The sequence below is a fragment of the Accipiter gentilis genome, chromosome 19 (assembly GCF_929443795.1).
Source record: "Accipiter gentilis chromosome 19, bAccGen1.1, whole genome shotgun sequence".
In the NCBI taxonomy this organism is placed as follows: Eukaryota; Metazoa; Chordata; class Aves; order Accipitriformes; family Accipitridae; genus Astur; species Astur gentilis.
In genome coordinates this window covers 6,820,919-6,841,127 of record NC_064898.1, presented here as the reverse complement: position 1 = coordinate 6,841,127, position 20,209 = coordinate 6,820,919, and the positions used below count along the sequence as shown (strand labels likewise).

At 42.6% G+C, this 20,209-nt stretch overlaps 1 protein-coding gene across 6 annotated transcripts in view; it reads right to left on the bottom strand.

The window, feature by feature from the left end:
* The window catches only part of SPATA13 (spermatogenesis associated 13), a 225,915-nt gene that overhangs the window by 59,366 nt on the left and 146,340 nt on the right, over positions 1-20,209 (bottom strand). The window contains exons 1-2 of one of the 6 annotated variants that reach the window (XM_049823006.1): positions 1,222-1,465; positions 380-628 (exon numbers count right to left, since the gene is read on the bottom strand). The exons of 4 other annotated variants lie outside the window; for them this stretch is intronic. In XM_049823006.1, coding sequence (XP_049678963.1) covers positions 380-430 — 51 coding nt within the window. In that variant the 5' untranslated portion in view covers positions 431-628; positions 1,222-1,465. Of the gene's footprint in view, positions 1-379; positions 629-1,221; positions 1,466-20,209 lie in introns of those variants that run through there. One more of the 6 variants, XM_049823007.1, reaches the window with a different exon arrangement.

The following is a 20,209-nucleotide window of genomic DNA, read 5'->3' as shown; positions in this document are numbered from 1 at the left end:
AGTACATGGCCAGAGCTGTGATCTTGCAAACATTTTATGTATGTGATTCTCTGCTATTGCATGCTTAAAATCACACCCATCTCAAGAGATAATCCACACATAAATGTGTGCACAACTGAGAGTTAACTTGTGGGAGTGAGGGCAAAAGCCAGCAGTGTGATTGCTTATTTTGAAAAGGTATGGTTATTAATACACAGGTGTATTTGAATTAAAGTGAGATTCCTCCAACAGTCCCTAGAACTGAACTGTGCCTTGCTTTCTGGCCAACCTTAAATAGAAGTTTGAAAGCAAAATTCAGGTTCAGTTTTCAGTTCATAAGTACCACGATTTGCAGGTGATACCAGGACCAAAATCAAAGAGCATCTCCTTGCTTGCCTACCATGGCAGGGTGTTGAACAGGGAAGGCAGGGGCTGCCTTTTTGGAAGTCATTTTCCTTGCTTGTAGATGGCGTTAAACCCCATTGCTTAAAGGTTTCAGGTCCTGGTTTTTTCCTTGCAAACAGTGGAAGATTATGTTCTTCATCTGCATACAAAACAGGAAGAGTAACTTCAGAAACGGTACGTTACAGCACTTCTTCTGTGCCAAATACATCTGAATTTACAACAGACCAATGCCATGCTCTTCTCCCTAAACAAGTTCCAGAGGAAGAGTAATAATTAATACTGGAGTTTGCACAGGCTATACACCATATCTTGGTCTCTTAAGATACATTTGGCTACTAAATATTTCTCCTGGCTTCCCAAAACGTAAGCAACGATCGGCTTAGTACCCTTCGGTAAAGCATACCTTTCAAAATGCCCAACTCGCAGCGGAGGACGGGGCTCCAGCCCAGTGCCACCAGTGACAATGCAGGCAGCCGCCAGTGGCTCGGCTGTATGGCTGGGTGGGCTTCTGCCCAAGGGGGGGGTCCAGAAAGCTGGGACAATGCCAGGGAATCTGCCCCCCACTGCCAGTGAGCTCCCCTTGAAGTCACAGCACGCGAAGTGCCCCGTCGTATAGCGCGTAAGCGCGGCAATGAATAATGCCCAAATGGCTTTGCTAGATGAACTGCACAGATTATCTGCAACTCTAAAAACCACATACACTTTAACAGAGGGGCAAAGCGCACTGCAGCCAACACACAAAAGATTAACTATTAGTCTAAGTTATGGTTTTGCACTTAACTGGAACAACTAATAATGCCATAATTGTAAAATGTAATTAATTACCACCATACATACCTGAATGTTTATGTCTTCCAGCAGCCATTAACTACCAGATCTCTTGTTCTGGGTAAGATTTAAGCTAAATGTATGAAAATCCATTGCACAGAATATTGCCCAGTTACAGTATGAACCTTGTTCCAGAAAACCTGTTTGGTTTTTCAAAGAGCCTGTTGTTGTCTGGATTCGGGGCTCAGTCCTGCAAGGTGCTGAGCACCCTTTAAGCCCTTTAACACAACCACTGGGAGGGAAAGGGACTCAGTGTGATCCAGAAGCAGTCAGTACCTTGCGGGATTGAGTCTTAAGTTAATATATAACAAATGGCTGCACAGCGGTGTGTGAAATCAGCAAGTTAAACATACACTTAAAATAAGTGTAGCAAGAGAGAAACAAGCATATTTACAGGAGTGTTTCATTAAAATCTTTGTGCTGAATAGTCTCATATGCAGCATTCCTACATATTTACCATATGAAAGCAAAGATTTGGGGAGTGTTCTGGTGAAAGAAAAATTAAGCAGTCAAGGCAGAAATAACCTAAAGTTGCAATCAAAGACTTCGAGATAAATATTGTGCAAACTGTGAGTTGGTTATTATCAGCTGGAATCTACCCTGAGCAAGCTGCACCTGACAGCATGGACAAAATGGGTGACCCAGAATGGCACATGCTAAATACATATCCACAGAAATGAAAATAACAACGAACCTCAAAACTTTACCACCCAGGTCTATTATTTGCAGGTGTCAGCAGCAGAACCAAATGCCAAAATCATCCCTGGTCATACCTGGTCATTTACTGTAAGAAATGAAAGAGGCAGAAATCAAAGGTATAATTATGTCTTTGAGAGCTGCAAAGTGCCACAGGAAGGTAACTGGGTGTGCAGAAGGCACTGCAGGTGGGGAGCTGAGTTATCCCGGTGGCAGAACAACACAGTGCAGAAAACCAGATACACGCCTGCTGGAAAGATGGGACCTGTGCTTCCCTGCTTTTGCTGCCTGGTTTACAGGGAGAGAAACTACACTCTCCTACAGACCCGCATTTATCCCCAGAGCCTGGCATCACATAGGAAAACACAGAATGCCCCTGGCTTTGTGCTCTCCAGTTGGAAGGACCTGTACAGCTCCCTCCTATATATCCCTTCCTATACAGAAGACCAAATAATATATAACAGAAGATCTGCTCGAATGTGATTTGTTCTTCTCTTTTCCTCCCTAGAAGAAATAGCAACTTCCAACTGCATTTTTTTCTGAATTAGAGTAGCACGACGTGGAGAATAACTGCAATCCTGAATGCAAGAGAACATTAATTCTAAGAGAAATTAATTTCTGTCTTGTGTTTCTTGGAGTTATTCTGTGAATAATTACAAGGAGAATTTTTAATGGCAATATTACATTCATTTCTTAAAAGTAGAAATGCCAGCATATTTACTTAATAATAGATTTACATATCCAAGATAATTTCCAAAACCTAATTAATAATTTATAACAATGTATGAGGCTTCATATGTGTCTCATGCAATAATTTGCAAATCAGATATTATTGAATTCCAAATTATTAGTTACATTCATTTTAGCTGAAAGCTCTGCTGGAATCTCAGTACCAAGAAAATTAACTACACGAGAGTATAAAGACAGAACTACAACTCCACAATGTTTGACTTATGCTTGAAGCCTCCAGCGAAAAGGAGAAAGCAAGCTCCTCACTGCCATACTCTTCTCATGCAAGGCTGGGCTTTTACCAATTTAAGCCTTCCGAGTCAGATACAAGGTCCACTAAAGTTGAGGGGACTTTGCTTCTATCAAGCTTTAAGTAAAGATTATTATAAAGGCTAAGTCCAAGCAATTTTCTTGGTCTCAAACCACACACCAGGGTGCTCATCTAGGATGTTGCCATATGAATGTTGATTTTGATCATGGTCCTGGGCGGGGAGGAAGTGAATAAAATACCACATCTTGCTTTGTGGATTGAAATTTTAGGAGAACTGAAACGCAAAGAATACTACATGGCACGAGTCGATCTCCAGGTGCTTCACAAGTGCGAAGAGAAGGATCTGGATTCAGATCACACAGGAATAACAAGCAACAGACACACAAATGTGATAAATGCCTTTTCCTGCAGTTTCTGGTATTCCTGCCCATGAAATCTTGCTTATGGTTAGGATATCAAATGCTGTTGTAGAAGACAGACCAAAGTTTAGAGAGCTATGTGACGCTTAACTTTCTGGCAAGACTAGCAGCAAAGTCCAGTCCAGTTTTGGCAATTCAGTAACTGAAATATCTTGATGAGGTTCCTGCTTAGAGGGCAATAGGTCATTATATTTGTACCTGAATTGTACCTGCAATCTCAGAATCTCCAGGTACTTTACAAACTTGAGTAGGTTAAATCTTTCATGGGTATGAAGCCTCTTATAATATTTTCAATATTTTTCAGAAATTTCCTTTAAATTTTGAGCATTTCAGATTTTGAGCTGATGATTTGAGATGCTGACACACAAAATATCAAGTAGTCAAAATACAAAAGCAGCATTCAGGTTTTGGTGAAGAATGTTACGGAGAATAATCTCCAGAACAAAGAACAATCAGCAGAGCAAACTTGTATAAAAAATGTATTTAATGCAAATCTCAAGAGTTGATTAGGACAGAAGCAACCAAAACATCAAGAGGAACCTAGAGAAAGCCAGTAACCAACCAGTCAGAATAACCCGGTTCAAAATTACCAGGAAATCAGAACTATGCAGGCCTAATGACCTCATTTTTAGAACTGCAATACTGCACTATACTATTTCCATTCTATGCTGTTGTATCCAGGTTTGTACTATAAACTATGAGAGCATATTTTTCCAAAATCAGTGGGATGTAGGAGCTTATGTCACCTACACAAGTCAAAGCAGAAATAGAGCAAATACATCTCAATGGAAAATAACTTCCTTGTCCCAAAACAATTTTTACTGCCTGAAATTGTGACAAAGAGGTTTCAAATCACCATGTCCTGGTTTTGGCTGGCATAGAGTTAATTGTCTTTCTAGTAGCTGGTACGGTGTTATGTCTTGGATTCAGTATGAGAAGAATGTTGGTAACACTCTGATGTTTTCAGTTGTTGCTAAGCAGTGTTTATACTAAATCAAGGATTTTTCAGCTTCTGATGCCCAGCCAGCAAGAAGGCTGGAGGGACACAAGAAGTTGGGAGGGGACACAGCCAGGACAGTTGACCCAAACTGGCCAAAGGGATATTCCATACCATGTGACGTCATGCCCAGTATATAAACTAGGGGGAGCTGGCCTGGGGGGTGGATCGCTGCTCAGGAACTAACTGGGCATCGGTTGGCAAGTGGCGAGCAATTGCATTGTGCATCACTTGTTTTGTATATTCCATTTCTATTATTGTTGTTATTATTATGATTGTTGTTGTTGCTGTTGTTGTTGTAATTTTATTATTGTTATTATTATAATTATTATTTTCTTCCTTGCTGTCCTATTAAACTGTTCTTATCTCAACCCACGAGGGGGTTTTTTCCCAATTCTCTTCCCCATCCCACTGGGTGGAGGGGAAGTGAGTGAGTGGCTGCGTGGTGCTTAGTGCTGGCTGGCGTTAAACCACGACACACCACCCAGAGAAATATAACTATCTATCCGGATTACTGAGATCTAAGCACAGAAACTGAACAAATGTCCAATTGGGTGGACTCTAGCAGAGTTATGCGTTAGGTGTGAGTACCTGCTATTCACAGAACCGTCAGTCCAATACTGACTGGCTTCCAGATGGACTTCATGCCATCGATCACAAGTCTTAGAATCCAGCAGTTCAGCCAGTTTTAAATCCACCTGACTATCCACTTATCTAGTCCATACTTCATCAGTTTGTCTATAAGCACGTTATCAGAGACAGTGTCAAAAGTCATGCTAAAATCCACTGCTCTCCCCTTGTCCACTGAGCTGGTCATTTTGTTGTAGAAGGCTATCAAGTTGATCAGATATGATTTCCCCTTCGTAAATCATGCTGACTACTCCCAATCACTTTCTTGTCCTTCATATGTTTGGAAAAGGCTTCCAGGAAGATGTAATCCACCTCCTTCCTGGGGACTGAGCTGAGGCTGATTAGCCTGTACTTCCCTAGATCCCCCTTGCTGCCCTTCTTGAAGACAGCAGTGACATTTACTTTCTTCCAGTCCTCAGAAACCGCCCCCAGTCACCACAGCCTTTCAAAGATCATCATGACTAACTTGCAACGACATCAGCCAGCTCCCTCAGTCCATCAGGTGCATCCCATCAAGTCCCATGGCCTTGTGCATTCAGTTTCATTTAAATGTTTCCTGAACTGATCGTTACTGAGGATAAGTATTCCTTTCTCCATGTCTTCCCATTCAGGGCCTGAGATTGCTGAAGGCTGGTATTACCAGCAAAGACCGAAGTGAAGAAAGCACTGAGTACCTCAGCCTTCTCCACGTCCTTTGTCTCCAGGTCCCCTGGCACATTCAGCAGTAGGCCCACATTTTCTCTAGTCTTCCTTTTACTGCTTATACACTTGTTGAAGCCTTCTTTGTTGTCTTTTATGTCCCTCACCAGATTCAATTCCCAGTGGGCTATGCCTTTCCTAACCCCATCGCTGCATGCTTGGACAGTGTCTCTGCATTCCTCCCAGGTCCTCTGACCCTGCTTCTGCCTCTTGCTGGTGGGTTGACCTTGGCTGACTACCAGATGCCCACCCAGCCACTCTCTCACTACCTCTCCTTCACAGGATGGGGAGAAAATAGGATGGAAAAGCTTGTAGGTCAAGATAAAGACAGGGAGATCACTTGCCAGTTACTGTAATGGGCAAAACAGACCTCGCTTGGGGAAAATTAATTCAATTTATTCCAATTAAAGTAGGTTTGGATAGTGAGAAATAAAAACAAATTAAAACAACATCTTCTCCCATCCCTCCCCTTTTTCCAGGCTCAGCTTCATTCCTTCATTCCCCACTCTTCTACCCCACCCTGCCCGAGTGACACAGGTGAATGGGGGACAGTGGTCAGTTCTAGTTAGTCCATTGTAGTTTGTCTCTGCTGCTCTTTCCTCCTCACACTTTTCCCTTCCTCCAGCGTGGGTCCTTTCCATGGGCTGCAGTCATTCAAGAACTGTTCCAGCATGGGTCCTCTGCACGGTCTTCAGTTCTTCAGGATCCACCTGCTCCAGCGTGGTTCCTCCATGGTCTGTAGTTCCTGTTAGGAGAACCTGCTCATGTGTGGGCTCTGAAAGGGCCACAGTTCCTTCAGGAAATACCCACTTGCTCTAGGGTGGTCCTTTCCATGGCCTGCAGAGTGGATACCTGCTCCACCATGGTCTCTCCATGGGCTGCAAGGGAATGTCTGCTCTGGCACCTGGAGCACCACCTCCCTGCCCTTCTTCTCTGACCTTGGTGCTCACGGGACTGTTTCTCACACTTTTTTCCTCACTCCTCACTATCTGTGCAGCGTTTTGCCCCTTTCTTAAATATGTTTTCCCAGGGACACCACCAGCTTCCCTGATGGGCCCAGTGTGTCCTACAGCGTGTCCATTGTGGAGCCAGCTGGAATCGTCTGTGTCTGGCATAGGGCAGCCCCAGCCTCTCTTCACAGAGCCCACCCTGCAGCCCCCCACTGCCAAAACTCTGCCATGTAACCCCAATACATTCTTGTATGCTTCCATTTGATGTTTGAGTTCTGTCAGGAGCTCCTTGTTTATCCATGCAGGCCTCCTGCCATCTTTGCTTGATTTCCTGCATGTTGGACTGGACCGTTCTTGAGCTTGGAGGCAGAGGTCATTCTTGAAAGTCAACTGGCTCTCTTCTCTTCAGGATGTTCTCCCATGGGATTCTTCCAAGCAGATTCCTGAAGAGGCCAAAGTCTGCTGTCTTGAAGCCCAGGGCTGTGATCCTGCTATTTGTCCTTTTTTCGTCCCCTCAGGTGTTGTACTCCATCACTATTGGTCAGTGCAGCCAAAGCTGCTCCCAGCCTTCACATTCTCAACCAGATCTTTCTCGTTTGTAAGCGTAAGGAGGTCCAGCAGAGTGCCTTTCCTCACTGGCTTCTCAATCACCAGCGTTAGAAAGTTATCCTCAATGCATTCCAGAAACCTCCTGGATTGCTTGTGCCCTGCTGTGTTGTCCCTCTGGCAGATATGTGAATGGTTTAAGTTCCCCATGATGACCAGGATTTCAATCATGTGATGGTTTAGCATCTGGAAAACTCATGGTGGCTGCAGAACTTCTGCCCTTGATTGCTACTAGTTGGAAATCTGTTACATCTTCAGAGGACCATTCCCTCTCTGGAAACTACTATTACTTTTTACAACCACTACCAGCAGTCTCAACCAAAGCAAAGAAGGTTTATGAAGGCTTGGACACTAAACACACTGCTAAGAGTAATATGTTACTGGTGATTTGCATTTAGGCTTGTTAATAAAATAATATGTTTCCCATGCTGTCTATGTTCTGTAAATAAGAGTTGGCTTTCAGGGATGTTCATCCACTACTTTTTGTTAGTTCAAAATTCTGTTGAAAATACAGCAAAATGGAGTAACAGTTCACTTACCGTCAGTTCATGCTAAATCTTTTACTATAGTCAGAACACAGAAAAATAACAAAGAAATTGAAAAAAAAGAACAAAAAAGTAGGCACGTCTGCATGTAGCTGTATCAATTACATTAAGGCATCTCAATCTTAACAACCCCACACAATACAAAGCAGGCCCTGTAAGAAGGGCAATCCTCCCTGCAGATATTTAGGTTAGCAATTGCAAAGTAATCCAGACACAGCACCATTCATAAGACCAATTCATCGCCAGGTCATACAAGGCAATTAGGCCTGGACACTAGGTGCAGATTAACAACCACCACCTGAAAAGATGTTTTAAGTGATCCTGGTTTATTTTTAACAATATTTTAAATCCTTTGAGAAGATTAATTCCTCAGCCCAAGAGCTGAGTACCTCACTGCTGCTAAAGTAAACCGATGTACTAATTGAGTCCTCAGCAGAGGAATATTCTATGTAGGACTTGGGAGTGATACTGCTTTGATACTGTTATTGTCAGTACACAGAAAACACCACTGTCCTTTGCTCTAAAAGGCTGATTTCTTTCCAACAAATGAAAAAGTTCCTGCAAGTTTCTCTCTCCCTCTTTCTCTTTCTCATGCTGTCGTGCAGGAAACGCAACAGATTCAATCCATAAAAGCCAAACCTGTTTATGTGTATTCATCAATAATAAGAGCCTGTTTCATAAGGAAGACTGTAAAACCTTCATCAAAGACATTATCTCTTCAGTACTATCAGTGGTGAGTAAGGGAGTTTCTAACACTGACATTAAAATGCAGCTGATAAAATACAGGAAATACATCTATTTTAAAAGATACCGGATGAGATGTCAATATTTAAAATAAAACCAGTTACACTGGAAATAAACAACAAAAGATCCAGGGCAAGATTTTGAGCCAGATTTCTGAATCTCATTCTCAAATGAAAGTTGTTAGGTAGGACCTGCTGCATTAGATTAGACCAAAAAGCCATCTCGCCAACTCTCTTATCTCCAGGTGGCTTAAGGAGCAAGAAACAAGACGAATACAGAAAAAATTTCTCTCTATTTTACTTTCCCATCTTCTGGCAATCTAAAGCTTGGAGTCTTCCTAAATCAGAGGCTGCATGCAGAATACACTGTTTTCTAGTTCTTGGTTCTGTTGGGGCCCTCTTCCATGAATTTTCCTGCTTCCTTTCTATTTTCACTAATTCTCTGGCTTCCACATCCTTGTATTTCACTGAATTTCCATAATTAATTGGTACCGTGGGTGAAACCTATTCCCTTTGGTTTGATTTTAATCTCCTGCCCAGGTGATGCTGTGTCTATTTGAAAACCTCGTCCTGCCAGAGGGTGCTGAGAGCCGGGTGCCTCCAGCCTCGCAGACACGGGTGTTGAAAGAGGTGAAGTAACAAACATGAGGGATGGGTTTCCTGGAGAGAATGAGAAAGGGGAGCACATCTGGCAAGAGGACATATAGACAGATATGCAAGCTAGGTTTCTGGAGTATTGCCCAAATATTTAAATGACAGTCATACTTGCTTCTTGTACCATTAGGAGGGGATTCCTGGTTTTTAACAATCTCAATGACTGCAATACATAAATCATAAATAAATAATTCATTCTTTAAAAGCGTGCTGTTCTTAATGTTTTTTTCCTAACCTCTCCACATGCTACTCATATTTTATGCTGTCGTTCAGGTTTTAAGTAACATATTTAACTTACTCAACTTTTCTTTACAAGCTGGAAAGTCAGAGCCCTACTGATGAATGCCACCAGTTCCCCAAAATCCATCGTTCCTCTCTCAGTGGCCAGTGCTCCAGGAAGTATCGTGTTGCATGTTAACCTTTTCTCTAAGGTGTTACACAGGTGTGTAACAGCGAGGTATGTAGCCAACTTCATTATTTTCTTCCTGGATAGCTAAGCTGTTCCATCAGTAACATAAAAATGTTTTAACAACATAGCAACAAACCACACAGCATGCCAAGGAGACACGGAGCCCTTGGTTCATTGTTGGGAGGTTACTTTTAATTACAAGGTCCTTATTAACACACTGGAGCAAGGCAATAGCGTACTTCAAACAGTTCCAAATCATTGTACTTAAAAATGCTGACCCTTGTTATAAACAAGGACAACAAGTGACAAAGACAAAAAGAAAATTGTTTTGGCTCTGAGTGAATTTGAAGTCCTATGACAGGACTTTGCAGAAACCCAGTAATCTATAAAAGCCAACTTTCAAACATTAATTTTGTAGTATCGTAAACAGCCAAACTCTTCCCATTAGTCATCCAATTCCCAAATTGATGGTGTCAGACAGAAACTCAATTTTAAACAAGGTTTCTGTAGAAGATTTGTCTTTAAAACTTTTGCATTGATTTTATTTTTCTAGTTGGTGCAACCTAACGTATCATCATCATCATCATCATTATTATTACTATTACTATTATTATTGTTATTATTGTTTTAACCTGGTTTATTTAGTCCCTTAACTGGCTGAACCATTTTACTCATGTGGTTTGCCCAGAGGCAGCGTTATCTACTTCTTTGAAAAATCATTCTGGTTCTAAGTCAGTCTCTGCAACAGTATTAATGCAGGGACAGATCCTGGCTTCATTTGAAGGTCTTAACTTCAGTTCATCCATATGCAAATAGAACATGAAAATACCGTAATTAAGAGCTAGTTGAAAGTACAAGAGAATAAGTACACTCCTCATCATGGAAATGGTAAGCATGGTAAAAATAAATCCAGGAGCTTTTGTAGAGAAGTTTCCTTCATTAGAAAGAAGAAAACATCTGACAAAATATGTGGGTCAAGCTCAGGAGCTGCTGCCGTGTGTCTCTCCTGCCTCAACTGGGTAGTTGGGCGAGCTGTTGAACATCTGAACTTTGAACATTACAACAGACTCTTATTTTCTACTGCCCCACATGCATAAAAGCTTTCTTTATTTTCTCATCCTAGGAAATGGAGGACATATGAAAGAGAAGAACTTCAGAATATGTAAGCAGTGCTGGGAAGTTTAATCTAGAGCCATAAAATACAAGTAAAATAGAAACCAGTGCGAGGATTAATTTCTGAAAATCTCTACTCCTTAATTTAATCAGGAAAACAAATGAAGAAAGCTGATCAAAATAAAGACTTAATTACCTACTTGTAAATCTAACAGGATGCAGATGATGCCTAGTATGCAAATCAACATCACTTTTAGCTAGAGTTCAATGGCCTAGTCCAATAGGATGGTTGGTGTGAATGAAAGTAATTAGCTGGCTTTATACAAGACAGCTGGTTCTTGCACACCAGTGTAGTTAAACTGCTCTTGAATTTATTTAACATAATTAATCAAATTCGATATGTTTTCAGGGAGCATAAAGCATTTGCATATCACAAAGAAATATGAAAAAATACAGAAATGCCAAATACGACATTCTGACTGTCTATGAAAAATCCAGGATGAAATCAAAGATTCTTGCCTTGAAGGCAGCAGCAATGGTCCCACAGACTCCACGACAACTGCAGGTCAGATGCTTTCCAACTGACTCTCAGATACGGAGGAAAGATGTAACACAGAGACAGACATCTCAGACACCAGTGATACTGTCCGAGTGTCAATTTCTCTCACCTCCTCCTGCTCAGAGCCAACAGGCAGCTTGGAGGAAGCTGTATGTATTAGCAGGACCGAATTTGCTCCTGGTGGGAGCCAGGGTAATTGACCGCTGGCACTGTAGATCCCAGCCTTTCCCTGCAGTTCTTGTGTGCCGAGTACCCCTCATCCCTTCATCTGAACCTCAGACTCAATTACTTCTGCAAATTGTACTAGAAAAGCTATGCAGATCTGTTAGAAAGTGTAAAATAATCAGATATGGAAGAGACTGTACATAAGGACCAACTTCTTGCAAGATCAATGCCATAATATACCACATCCATCGAGCCTGTGAGTGAATTGGTGCATTCTCATTGTTCAATTCACTTTCTACTACCCAAATGCAAATTTCTGCGCATACTTATGAGAGTGGTGTAGTCTCCAGTTCTCTGGTGACTTCTTTGATGCCGTGCAAAAAATGGTTCTCTGTTTAATGATACTTTGACATGAATGTGTCTCTAGGGGAAGGAAAAAATACTTTGTTTAATCTGTTTTTTATTAGTAACTCTTTGCATTCTGGGTTGAATTTTACTAATGACCTAATAATTATTTCTCTGTAAATAATTAGTATTTCTTTGTAAATCATAGAGAACATTAAACACACGCTCTCACAATGCCTTGATAAAGCAGGCTTGAGACTTGAAAATGTGGCAATACCTTCCAGGAGGGGATAGAAGCTCAGCTGTTCTCTGTCATATCACTTGTGATTTTTGGCCAGTTTCCATTTGCAGCCTATCCATTTAGCTCTCAATAGTCATGTCCTGTCCATTCCTGGAATTTCATTGTCTTCTACAACTTTTAATTTATCTTGCCAACCTTGGCCTTCACATATCCCACTCTGCTAGAAAGTTATCTCTTGCTGCCGTCCTCATAATGGTGCAGCGAGGTTTGCATAGAAAACAAAGCATACTCTGGGTTCCCACTTACAGTAGATGGATGGAAATAACTTCTCATTGCCTTCAAACGTAAGACTGTTAGACCCAATGACTAATCAAACCAAGCTTTTCAGTACAATTGTAGCTTCATTTATGGTCACCCTACTTAGGTTCAAAATATTCTCATAGAACATGACTCAAAATTTATTCCAATTCAAAATCAAAGGTTGCTATGGAACCTGTGGTGAGACCAATACTGAGAAAATTTACTTGTTCAGGGATTAAGTGTCCTGAATTGAGATCTTGGACAAAGCTGAATTTTCAGAAACTTTTTAGTGTTTTTCATTAGCAAGAGGTACAGCATTCTTCTTCCCTTCCCGTTTCCCACCAGGGAGACAAAGAAGGGAAAGAGACAGGGTAATGTTAAATGATGTAAAATCTCAGACATATAATTCTTTCTAATGATGTAGGTGTTTTCCTTGTTAACTTGGCACTGTGTGCCAGCAGTATAAGTACATACAGATTTAGGAGACTTTGTTCAACAGACTGGCTGTTGAAATTTGCATTCCAATATTGCTTGGAGCTGGCTTAAAATTGTGTGACAAGTAACTCTTCTTATCACAATAATGCGTATTATTATCTGTTAGCATGGCTCCATTTAGTGACAATTTGGGGAGCAAAAGTAAGCCATGTTTTGTGTTCCTGTTGAACCACTGTTGTACTTGACTGATATGAATTGGGGGTTCAGTCCTGTAAACCCTTTTCCTTCTCTTCAAAATAATCCAGTTAGTACAGGTGGAACAACTCCTCCAGGACCACATACCTACATACAGTGTTAATACTTTCAGAACAACTGCAAAACCAAATTCTCAAAAGACCAAATAATACAAAGCTCTGTCTCTCTCCCAGAACACAGTATTAACCAAAATGAGACATTCCATGTGCATTAGCAAGGATGATTAATGAGTGTTTCAAGTACAGACTGATATGTGTGACGGAAGGATAGAAAATGTGATGCTTATATTTAAAAGAGAGGAGGGTTGCCTGGGAAATTAACTGACTCTTTAGTCTGACTCTGAACTTGATAAGATTTTACAGTCAAATCTGAAGGCAAGATTGGCCGAGAGAAAGCTGCGGAGCTTTGCCCCAAGTGAAGAGGGATCGAGTACCATAAAGAAGTAGATGACGGAAGGCAGGAGAGGTGGCTGTGCGCAGTGAAAAGAGGAAGATTATGCAATTTCAGGGATCAATCAGGGATCCAGGAGGAGGAAAAAGTGATGTGACGGTCTTTATGAATGCAGCAGGAAGGGCAGACACCGCTGAGGCCTGAGGAGATCACTCACTGCCCGTGTAATTATGCAGCCCTTTGCCTCTGCAGGGGCACTGGGCTGCCGCCCCCTGAGTGCTGGTGACCCAGTGACCCTTCTCCCCGCCTCACGGTCTAAGAGCTCTGCTCTGCAAGGAGCTACAGACCAGGAGTCGGCGACAGAAAACACAGTTATTGCAGAGTAACTTGTTTTTTATATAGAAAAAAGCGTTGTAGAAGTAATGAATTCTGAGTCACAGACAGTTTACTTCCCTGCTTCTTCCCGATACGGACCATTCCCTACTGGGGGGAACTCAGCATCTTTTACTCGTTTTTTTTCTCTGTGGACTTTTTTCCCTAGGTAATACCTAGTCATTCATCACCATCAGCTACCTCTCCTCCAGAGAAAGACTTTAGTTGTTCTCTGCACTATAGCTTCTCAGCCTGGCATTTTCATCTGAGGTGAGGTCCCCAAAGCTAATGGATTTCCCTCTGATTCTTTTTTTTTTTTTTTTTTTACTTTTTTCTTTTGGAGGGGGAGCCAAAATTTGGTTGTTTTTTTTTCCTCATGGATTCTTTTTCAGATGCTCAGTGTGGCTCAGCTGATGGTCCAAAGAATCAATTTGGCCTGCCTCTTCCCCACAGTTCATGGGCAAAGTTTGCAAATACACCCCAAAAGCCAAAAATGCTTCTGCTGTTCAAGCCTCCGCCTTGCCCAGCACAGAGGCACTCAACTGGGCACTCTTAATGCTCTGAGATCTATAGTCACACCTCTCCTCACACACACAGGGCTTGACATATATGAGCTATTAAAACTCTATTTTGGGGGAATTCATATAAGGAAGACTTACAACCCATATACCATAATACCCTTCACATTCTCATTACTCTCTGATGTTCATCACTAAAATCATGTATGTCTGTTTGCACTTGTATGTATGTAATTATCCATCCTAACAGTCTTAGATTATTACAGTGCAAGACCTAAACATGCATGACATGAGCCAGATTCACTCCTTGACTCCACGCTTGTCTCAGTACTTAGCAATTCAACAATATTCTGGGGGAGAACTGTCTTTCAATTTTCTGCATGAAAAAAAAATCTATATTGTTTTAATAAGTGGTGCCAGCTACTAAAGATCTACACAGTGATAAACCTGTCACAGCTAGAAATAAAATATCTGAATCATCAGATTCAAACTTGTGTGATTTTTCTTTTTGCTTCATTTTACTAATTGGTCAGTTGTGCCAGGTATTTTGCTTAAATCTAAATCAGGCCAAGAAGACATAAAATAACATTTCAGTGGTTCAGGTTGTGCAGTTTGGGCTACTAGTTTTACATGGTGGAGATTTACTTTGTCTTGGCTAAGCTTTGAATATATTGCCTTATAAAACTGGAGGTTTCTCTATGAGCAGACTATCTGTCTGCTGCCCCAACAGTGCAAGGTACCCACTAATTTCGTTGAAGACAGGGTTGCTTTTGCAAGTTGCAGAAAAGGGTCTTGAGCCTGCCCCTGCTAAATCGATTCATTACACAACTGCCATTCAAATGCTGTCCACGCTCCAAGGAGCATGTGAAGGTAACTGCTGCTGCCCTATACTGCCACAGGAGTTCACCCACAGCTGTAATTCCCATCTAGTTGGGAAGCTTGTTAAAGTCCTCTAATTAAAAATCTCTATGGCTTTATTCAAGTCCGCCTTGCAGCCCTTGACCTTTTCCCCTCAGCTGGGACATATATAGGTGTGGAAGACTTCTGTATCACAGCAGACAGGAAAAGCATTATGGTGTCCATCTCCTAGAGACTTCATTTTCCCACAAATACTTATGTCTGATGCTTATTTTTGCTTTGAATAGACTACAATGACACTATTTCATGAAATATAAAACTTCTGGATCACCTGTCTGCTGATCCGTAATTGCATCACTATTATTTTCTTCTAAAAAAAGTAGAAATTCCAAGATTTAGAATCATTAATTGAGCAGGGAACAGATAAAAATAATACATCCTCATTTGATTACAATAACAATTTTAAAAGACTCACAAAATATAAATATTTCTGATATAGTCACCTTAAATGGTTCCAATAAGCATAAATAATTTTCCCTTATTCCCTTCCTTTAAGTATTCTATCTGAAAAATATTCATCCAACTCATCAAGAGGCACCAACTTTTTATCTGAAAAACTGACTGAGTTTATCAGAGCTGCTTCATAAACTCTTGGAAATGAGTTCTACTTATGTCCTTCTAGGACTGTGGAAATGGAATATGCAGAGAGAGTGGCATCAAGGACTGGCAAACCACACTGTTCCTTGTGTGTTGGAATCTAAAGGACAGTTCTATTTAGATGACAAAAACTGCACAAGAAACAAGGACTGCTAACACATACAGTAAATTGGTGATGTTCTTTTCAAACCTCATAGGACATGTTAGTGTTCTTATGAGAGGAGAAACAAAACCATGTAATTAAATATGAGATTCTCCAACAAGATTCGTGGCCCCTCTGAGAACAGATGATGCTTAATGCCACTATCGGGAATGATACCGCAAATTGGAAGAAAGGCGACAAGAACCAATTAGTCACTCACGACTTTGGCGTGTTTGGTGGCTCCTCATTCATTTGAGATTTGCTTGCTGATTATACTAATCCAAGAAAGGCAAAAGGTTTTGGAAAGGATTTACAAAGCCTACAAGGAAATCTTCATTTCCACCTCTCCCTGAGAAATGCATCTAACTGATACACTGTGTCTTCAGAAATTATGTCCACCGATTTTCTTCAGCTGAGGTCATTAAAGAGGAGGGCAAGGAAAAATTGACTTGGTTTTAGGATCCCTTCTTAGCCTTACCTGCTCAAATAGTACATTATTCCATCCAGAAACATAGTCTGATTGGAAAAGGAGGAATTAGACCATTTGCCAAGAATTTCTAGATGACAGGCGACTGAGCCCACCAGAGGCTGCAAAAAGCCAACGAGACCCTCAGGCATGCTGCTGTCATGCATGTGCACATCCTGCACGTGGGATGTGGTGCATTATGGACACAAGGCAAGTCCCAAGTTTTAGGGAGCATAGCCCATCATCTGCATGAGACAAAATCCCTGTCCATGGGCAGAATCACATGGTTCTCCTGCAGCTTCCCAGGATTCCTGTATCTCCAACCAGAAAATTAAATCAGAGTGTGACAAGTGTGCACACGACAGAGTGCAGCCATGGTTTTATGTCTATCACACCATTCTCCTGGAAAAACTGGCTGCTCATGGCTTGGACAAGTGTACTCTTTGCTGGGTAAAAAACTGGCTGGATAGCTGAGCCCGAAGAGTTGTGGTGAATGGAGTTAAATCCGGTTGGTGGCCGGTCACGAGTGGTGTTCCCCAGGGCTCAGTACTGGGGCCAGTTCTGTTTAATGTCTTGATCAGTGATCTGGACAAGGGCATCAAGTGCTCCCTCGGTAAGCCTGCAGACAGCACCAAGCTGGGCAGGATTGTTGGTCTGCTGGAGGGTAGGAAGGCTCTACAGAGGGATCTGGACAGGCTGGATCGATGGGCCGAGGCCAGTCGTATGAGGTTCAACAAGGCCAAGTGCCGGGTCCTGCACTTGGGTCACCACAACCCCACGCAGCGCTACAGGCTTGGGGAAGAGCGGCTGGAAAGCTGCCCAGCCGAAAAAGACCTGGGGGTGCTGGTTGACAGCCGGCTGAATGTGAGCCAGCAGTGTGCCCAGGTGGCCAAGAAGGCCAACGGCATCCTGGCTTGTACCAGAAATAGCAGCCAGCAGGACTAGGGGAGGGATCGTCCCCCTGTACTTGGCACTGGTGAGGCCGTACCTCAAGTCCTGTGTTCAGTTTTGGGCCCCTCACTACAGGAAAGACATTGAGGTGCTGGAGCATGTCCAGAGAAGGGCAACCAAGCTGGGGAGGGGCCTGGAGCGGCTGAGGGAACTGGGGTTGTTTAGCCTGGAGAAGAGGAGGCTGAGGGGAGACCTTATCGCTCTCTACAACCACCTGAAAGGAGGTTGTAGAGTCGTCAGCATTGGTCTTTTCTCCCAAGTAACAAGTGATAGGACGAGAGGAACCGACCTCAGGTTGCGCCAGGGAAGGTTTAAATTGGATATTAGGAAAAATTTATTCACTGAAAGGGTTGTCAGGCATGGAACAGGCTGCCCAGGGAAGTGGTTGAGTCACCATCCCTGGAGGTATTTAATAGAAGTGTAGATGTGGCACCTAGGTACACGATTTAGTGGTGGACTTGGCACTGTTAGGTTTACGGTTGGACTTAAAGGTCTTTTCCAACCTAAATGATTCTATGATGCTATGATCTTTCCAGTTAGGTCTGGATGTCTCCATCACTGGTTTGGGTTCTAATATGGATCTACGTGTCAGTGCCACCTTTAGTTACATTGCTGCACAGACCTGTTCCTGTGAGATGGCAGCATGGTGCTTTGTAATTACAGGTCAGTCAATGAATTAAAATAAAGCTTTGCTCCATCTGAAAAGCAGTACCTTCATGTCTTCATCTTTTCTAAGGCTGGCTCTGAAAAGACAATTGTAAAATTCTGGTCATGGCTACATACGAACTACTGTCACTGGTGATCTAGGAGTTACCTCAATTTAATGTCAGAGACCCTAGCCTCAGGATTGTCCGTCTCCCTTAGGTTTGACATTGGAAGAGTCTTGTCTACATATCAGACAAGAAGAGTGTAACTTTGACTCTGTGGAAGGAAGGCAATTCCTTTCTATCTGTGGCTTTCTGATAAGTGAAGATCATGATAGCCCCATTTCAAAAAAGGAGCAAATAAAAGCTAGATTCAGTCCCTGTAGGACAAGGTACAGACTTTTATCAATGATACTATGTTTCTCTTAATCAGAGAGAGAATTTTGGCTTTTGAGTCTAGTTTGGGGCCTACCCATGGGGTTTTACAGAACTGAACCTGAGTAGTTTCAAAGTCATTCCCAAATACAGCAGGGTTTTTGGAGTTTGAGGAATTCTAGGTTAATTTGTATACTCAATTCAATTCTGCTTCACCCCAGATTCACAAACTGTCACATCCATGTTCAGAGTAGGAGGCCTTGTGCAGTAGCTGCAAATCCCTGTCGAATAGTGACATGGTCTCTCTAATCCCTTAAGAAAACTTGAAACTATTTCCAACTGAAAGTGACCGTCCCTAGAGTGTGTCTAACCACGTTTGATTAAACGCAAAACCAGAGTCTTCATCCAGGAATGACACTGGTGGCAGCGATTCTTAATCAACAACTTCATGTGATTCCTCTGCTTCTAGGCTATATCAGGGTAAATCCAGTACAAACAGGGAACAGAAATGCTGCTCTAAGCCAAGCAGGGCTGGACCAGTCTCTTAGGAAACCACGTGAGTACAGTGCAAAGTGTTGCTGGAAAGAGACATTTGGGGGTCAAAACCCATGGGGCTCAGATAACGTTGCCCATTTGACCACCTTGTAGGAAGGCAGGCAGTTTGCAGCACCCACCCAGGTATAAAAGGGCTTTTGATTCAGTCAGCCCCACACACCGATATGGTGCCCTGCAGTGTGTCACTGCAACATCCCCGTTGTGATGTAGGACATTCTTGTTGCAGAAGGGGAAGAATCTAATCGTGAAGGCACGTATGCAAGATCGGCTCAGCCCCAAAGTGAATCCAACAGTGAAGATACTGCCTAGCAGTAAGGCTGATCTTAGGAGAATTTAATACTCATTTGAGGCAGAATCAAAGAACCTAAATCCTGGAGCTCTTATCTGTGAGATTAGCTGCAATGAGGCAGAGTGGAAGCCCACCAAGATGAATGGGAAATCAGTGGGCTTTGGATGAGATCCCGTACAAGCAAATGGCTGCAGAAGTGCGACTCAAAGCAGACCGCTGGCCTTTGCCTGTACAGGAAAGTTAGCTGGGATCATTCTGCTACTAATACAGTTGTAGTGACACAACACACTACATGGACAGCTTTCCTAGACTGCAGGTTTCCATGCGATGAATTAGGGGCCTGAACGCAGACAGTCAGTTGGGGAAGGAAAGGGTAGGAGGCACCGATGGCCCTGGCACACAGCACTGAGCGTGCACTGCACCGAGAGGGGCTGTAGGCTCTCACCCGCTCCCTCTGATCCCCTTGCAAACCCCTGCTTGAGTCGAAGAGGTATAAATTACTGCCCTAGTTTTACCAGTAAGTTTTCACATGTATACAAACCCCTACACAACACAAACTATTCTAATTTTAGGATTTAGCTTTATAACCATTTAGAAATCTTAATTTGTCCATCAATCACACCTCAAGATCTGCGTTCCTGGGCACACAGCTGTCAAAAAGCTTCAAGAAGAAATGTCAAAGGGAAGGGGATAAGAGCATCCCTCCTTATGTTAAGCTTTGTACAGGCAGGGGAACCACCGGCTGCTTCTACAGCTGCTTGCGTGGAGGAAACGTGCTCAGAGCTCTGCATGAATCCTGCATACCCTGCCCTGCAGCAAAGATATAACCGCAGGCAGCTCTTTTTCCTTCACATGACATCGGTGGGGAGCCTCTGGCATTCCTCAGGAAACCTGTCGTGGGTGCTCGCAGGGAAGGCTAGGGGGGAAACACCGGTCCCCAAAGTGGTGGCAGAGCAAGGAGAAGGGGTGGCACAGGCTGGTGAGCTCTCCTACAGGTAGGAGAGCAGGAGTGGACCAGG